General features: G+C 37.5%; 1 protein-coding gene across 1 annotated transcript in view; it reads right to left on the bottom strand.

The window, feature by feature from the left end:
- SLC35F5 (solute carrier family 35, member F5) overlaps window positions 1–6,339 on the bottom strand; it is an 83,664-nt gene that overhangs the window by 27,939 nt on the left and 49,386 nt on the right. The window contains exons 11-12 of the mRNA XM_006894451.1: window positions 5,013–5,117; window positions 1,715–1,874 (exon numbers count right to left, since the gene is read on the bottom strand). Of these exons, the coding sequence (XP_006894513.1) occupies window positions 1,715–1,874; window positions 5,013–5,117 (265 nt within the window). The remainder of the gene's footprint in view (window positions 1–1,714; window positions 1,875–5,012; window positions 5,118–6,339) is intronic.

Genomic DNA, 6,339 nt, shown 5'->3' with positions numbered 1-6,339 from the left:
AATAAAATATAATTATAGAAAAAAAAAGAAAAACAATAAAGAATTCACAAAACGCTGCAAAAAAAAAAGAAGGTAAATGATATGTACTACATGAAAGGAAAGTGCATGGAAGAGATTCAGAAAATAAAGACAGCTCCTTAATTGAAGATGGAGATACGTGTGGCAGTGCTTTCAGAAGAATATCTGGAAGACTTCATGGAAAAGTTATTTTTCAAGGAAAAACTCAACAACAGTCTTAATTGGTATGTAATATAGTTCACTAAGGAGCTTAAGTAAACTTCTTTTTCACTTTTGATAGATGGAAACACAAAGCTCAGCATATGAACAGTTTCCAAAACTCCACACATATTGTATACAACAATTTTAAGATTATCATAGTCACTTTAATATGATAGTGACATACCAAATTAATCAAGAATAGACACAGCTCATGGTGGTGGTGGGATTTTTCTATCCATTTTCTTAGACCTGACCACAGGACCAGGTAGAATTGTGTAAGTAAAATGAATCTTTGAGGCTTCCCCCACCCCCACCCCCACATTAGCTCCTTTGGGGCATGGTCTCTAGCTGCCTCAACTACAGGTACATAGCTCTCCATTGATCAGCTTCTACATTATCAATAGCTATAAAGACATTAAGAGAGAGCTAACCAGACTGTAGGGATATTGTGGTGAGGCATAGCCCGACAAGAGTCCTGGAGAAAGAACCAAAGTTAAGTTTTGCTTGCTGCACAACTGAGGAAGTGCTGACTTGTGACTGCTATGAGACAAAGTTGCTGGATGATTGAGGAAACCAGACACTTCTTGTATTTGTGTCGCTGGAATGAACCTGCACTTTCAACTGTTGACTGAGAAACTGTCTAAACTAATTGAGAAATTTGGTCTTGTTGTTAAGCTGTCTTGGGATTGAGTTCACTATACCTAGATTTTTACTGTGGATATCCTTTGTCTTTTCCACTCCCCAACCTATTTCCCTAATAAACACCACAGTTGTGAGTAAAGTCAAGTCTAGGAGTCATTGACAATGAATTTCAGACCCAGTAATCAGTGAAAGTAGGTACGGCAGTGTGGGGGCCCAAGTCTGCCTTGTAACTATTAGTTTCATACTACAGATATTGTTGGTGGGCACAGTTCCCCCTTATGTAGTTAATAAAGGTCAGACTTGACCATCCTTACATTACCCTATTCCTTTTACATTTACTCATATGAAAGGTCTCAAGAATAAAGAAAACAAAGGAACCTCTGAAGAAACAACCACACTGCTAACTCACTGTCCAGGCTCTTACAGCAAAGTGCCACAGGTTCTCACTTAGAATCAGGCATTTGCACTTGGGATATTTATCTAATAAATTGGAATGCACAACTTACACAACTAGAGAAGGACTCCTCTCAGTTAAGTAACATCCCACCTTCTAAAACACTCATACATCTAAATACATCATTCCCAGTTACTCAGTAAGTTAGTTATGGAGTTCCTCCTATGTGCAGCATTGTTCTATGCAATGGGTATACAGAAGTTTAAAAAGAAAACATACATGTAAATAAGAACAAAAATAAGTTCTGTTTTGATGGACTTTACACTAATTTGTAAGTATTTGGGGGAAAAAGAAAACACAGAAGGGGTCATCAGAAGACAAAAGAAATTTAAATGCTTAAACTAACCAAAAGCTCACAACCTGACAATAATAAATCAAAGAACAATAAATTGTACATACCACAGCCACAGGAACTCCGAGAGAACTGTTCCAATAAGGCCATTAATAATAATGCACATTAATACTACTTTATTGGGAAACTCAAAGTCCTCAAATCCAGTATAATGAAGTAAGAAGAAACCTGGCCATAAGAGCAGCAGATTAAACAGACCTACAAAACCTAAATATTATAAAAGGGGGAAAAAAAGTTAGTAATGAGAAAACATTAAAATTTGTTCAAAGTGCTCCAACCTATATCCTTAATTTGAATGTTTTTAAATCAACATCAAAAGAAAATGTAGCACAGAAGTGGTGATATCTAAATCCTGATCCAACTATTCACATTGACCAGAACAATTGCTATGGAATACATCAATCATATATAACAAGTCTGAAAGAAAAGTTATTAACCTTTAAAACAAACAAAGAACCCTCTATCCTCATGCTAATTCTGACTCATGTGTACCCTTCATCAAGTTTCCAAGGGAGTAAACGTTAGGAGAGTGCCTCATCGTTTTCCAAGAAGCAGCTAGTGGATTCAAACCCCCAATCTTTTGATTAACAGTCTAGCACATAAAGTATTATGCTACCACATTTCCTTTGGTTAACCTTCAAAAACTCACTGACTTAGAGTCAGTTCTGACTCAGTGAGCCTCCACCAGGTTTCTTAGACTATAAATTGTAGCAAGAGGTGATTATCAATCTTTCTCCCATGTAGCTGATGATAGGTTCATATCAGCAGAGACATGAGCCTTCGAGTTAGTAGTGGTAACTCTAGTATTACAATGCTCTAGAATGTAGAAAGACATAACTAGTGATTGTTATGTGTTTCCTTTATGAACTATGAAATGGATGAAATGGATGGTTTGCGCTTGTATTCATCTATGTTGAAAGTACCTTTGCTATCCTAGGCATAAGAGAGATAAGCCAGTGCAAAGAAAATTATCAGAGCTTATAATTAATAAAATAACACACATATGTATACAAATAGCAATCTAATCTATCAAACACCGACTATGTATAAATGAAGGCAGCAAAAGGTGGGTAAAAATGTTTTGCACTCTGATAACCTAGGTTCTGATCTCAGGTCGAAGATCCACGCTTCCAACTAAAACATATTCAAAGAAATCTACTTAATTAGATTGTTGGTAAGATAAGACAAAATACTTATTTATAGAGCAGAACACAGCGCCTTGCATATAGTAAGGACTTAATATAAGTTAGTTATGATTTCTGTAAAATATAAGTTTATATATGTCAATATACATGTGAATGCAGAGAACATAAAGAAAAAGTACCATACTTTTATAGTAATGTTTTATGCACTTTCTATATAATTTAACATCTTATTCTGCTCTAAGATTCATAGGGTGTATTTCTAGAGAGAGCTCTAATTGAAGAAAACTGTATTATTTTATATTTACTCCGTCATCTAATAGATGTAAATCTAATGCAATGACATCTACGTCATGGTGAAGCTGTCTCACGTAGTTTGAGTATGCTGTCAGAAAGGGCAAGTCCTTGGAGAGGGATATCACACTGGGAAAGGTCAGAGAAAGAGAGGGCCTCCAACAAGATGCTGTTGTTGTTGTTGTTGTTGTTATGTGCCGTCGAGTCGCCTGCGACTCATAGCGACCCTATGTACAACAGCCCTAAACTCCGCTCTGTCCTGTGCCAATCGCACTGTCTCTGACACTCCCATCCCAATTATCCCAGTCACTGAATCAATCCACCTCATAGAGGGCCTTCCTCTCCTGCGCCGTCCCTCCACCCTCCCAAGCATGATGTCCCTCTCTAAGGACCGGTCTCTCCTCACTACATGTCCAAAGTAAGTTAGACGGAGCCTCAGAATCCTTGCCTCCAAGGAGACACCCGGTTTAACCCTCTCCAGGACAAATCTATTTGTTTTCCTAGCAGTCCATGGTATTCTCAATACTCTTCTTCAGCCAACAAGATGGACTGACATAATGACTGTACAAGGGGCTTGAGCATATCTGAGATAATGAGGATGGCAAGGTTCAGATCTATTGTTTATAGGGTTACTATAAAGTCGTGGTCAACTTGATGGCATCTAATAATAACAGTTAAAAGAACACTTGAATCTTAAAGGGGCTGAAGCATCAACTCCTCTCTGTTGCTAAAGGCCCATGGCTACTCCCTGTCCCCCACATGCTTCTTTGAAGAGTTGTCCTTGGAGAACAAACAAATCTACTTTTCCCATTAAATTTCTACCATACACTACACAGCAACAACCAATGGGATTTACAACTGAAGGCTGGTATGGCTCAAAATCAGGACAACTGTGACTCCTTGTAAATGGCATCCTGGATGTTCATTAAGCTCTTTATCTCTTGATACTAAAATATCTTTTGGAAGACTTCTTGTCAATTGCTCTTTCTTTGCAATCTCATAGACATCTCAAGTTCTTTAATGAGCTGATTTTTAAGCAAAAGATAAAACCCAAACCCACTGCCAGCAGGTCTCTTCTGACTCACAGAAATCCTATAGGATAGAATAGAAACTACAAAATTTCCATGGTGGTAAATGATTACAAAAGCAGAATGGCTCATCTTTCTCCCACAGAGGAGTTCAAGGGTTCAAACTGTCAATTGCTTGATTAGTAGTCAAATGCTTTGACTACTTATTGTGGGTAAGTAGTTTGACTATGTATGGTGCCACAAAGACTCCTTAAGAAGCACATTATTTTATCTGCCAAGATCTAAGAATTGATACCAGAACTTAGAATTAATTCCAACACCTGTGGTATAAGAGAATGGAGTCTAAAAAATATAATTTGTAAGTAGAAAAACAATTGGGGACCATAAAATCACCAAAGTTAACAATAAGCAGATTAAAAAAAAAAAGAGTAACATATAGACCAGAACAGTATTGTTCAGTACACATTAAAAAACTGTTTCCAGAACTGCTTTCCTCAATCTTAGGATAATACAGCAGCTATACTTTCACATGCTTATTAGAGCATAATTCTGTCCTATATGAATGACAAACATCTGACCCAGAAGCTGATAGCACTAGTACATGGAAGGTGTCAGCAGTCTGTTTCCTCCCTCACACTAGAAAACAGGCATATTCCTCCTGGGACAGGTAGAACTATACAGGATAAGGCAGGAGAAAAAGAGAGACTCGGCTTCAAATACTGAAAATTCATTCCATCACTAATGCCATGATTTTAAAGAAAAAAAATCCTGTAATGGGAGCAAAATATTTCTTTCTTCCCCAACAAAAGCAAAAACACCACTCCAAAACCCTAAACTAACCATTTAGAGTAATTAGACTTATAAGTTATGCATATTCTTACCAAAGAACATTGGAATATCCAATTTATCTTCTCTGTCTACTTTTCTCTTAATCATAACAATATAGACAGCATAGAGCATGGCTCCAACAAGAGACCAAATGGAACCTGTGAAAGTCAATACAAAGATTTAAAGAATTCATTAACTCATTCCGCATGTATTTATTTGAAATCTAGTTATGTTATTGAGACTATTATAAGCAACAAAGGTACAGAAATAGTAAAATAAGGTATACTCCATGTCCTTCAAGAGTACAGGAAGGGGTTTAATGTATAAAGAAAAAAGTTCAAAATGAAGATTCTAGCCAAACACCCTTATATGTTATTAAGACAAAACATACCTGTGCAATACTTTCTTTTTAATATTTAAAATACATACTTCCAGTATTCCTACATCCACACCAACACTTGCCACTGTCCATCTCGCAATGCTCTTCCAGCACTTAAATAAACTGTCTAAATTGTCCTTCCCACTCTCCTCCTATCATTTTTAATACATATTCCATCATCACCCAAAGTTCCATTTTGTTAAAGTCTCACTTCTATCACCAATCATCTTCTCAGTACATCACGGAATGTCTATTTAACTTGTCTTCTGTTTTAGACAATGTCATACTTGATATGATGACACATATTATTTTATTCCCTGATGCTTTGTTTCTAAACCTCACATACTGAAGAAACTGAGAATTCTTTTAAAACTTCAAACACTAAAACACGAAAAACAAGTACTTATTCTCTATATTTCATAAATGTTTTGCTCTCAAAAATATTCAAGTAAACAAAAAGCTAAAAATAAATCTGTTGTTGTTGTTATGTGCCATCGAGCTGCTTGCGACTCACAGCGACCCTAGGTACAACAGCCCTAAACTCTGCTCTGTCCTGTGCCAATTACACTATCTCTGACACTCCCATCCCGAGTACCCCAGTCACTGAAACCAATCCACCTCATAGAGAGCCTTCCCCTCCTGCACTGTCCCTCCACCAACCCAAGCATGACGTCCTTCTCCAAGGACCTGTCTCTCCTTACAACATGTCCAAAGTATGTTAGACAGAGCCTCAAATCCTCGCCTCCAAGGAGCCACCTGGTTTAATCCTTTCCAGGATGAATCTGTTTGTTTTCCTAGCAGTCCATGGTACTCTCAATACTCTTCTCCAGCACCACAAATCAAAGGCATCAATTCTCCTTGGTCATTGTCGAACTCTCTGATGCATAACTAGTGATTGGAAAGACCATGGCCTGTATCAGATGCACCTTAGTCTCCAGAGAGACACCATTGCTCTCCAGTACTTTGGAGAGGTCCCTAACAGCAGACTTTCCCATGGCAAT

The sequence above is a fragment of the Elephantulus edwardii genome, unplaced genomic scaffold (assembly GCF_000299155.1).
Source record: "Elephantulus edwardii isolate Elephantulus edwardi_28Jun2011 unplaced genomic scaffold, EleEdw1.0 scaffold00143, whole genome shotgun sequence".
NCBI lineage: Eukaryota > Metazoa > Chordata > Mammalia > Macroscelidea > Macroscelididae > Elephantulus > Elephantulus edwardii.
This window is presented reverse-complemented; position numbering and strand designations above follow the sequence as displayed.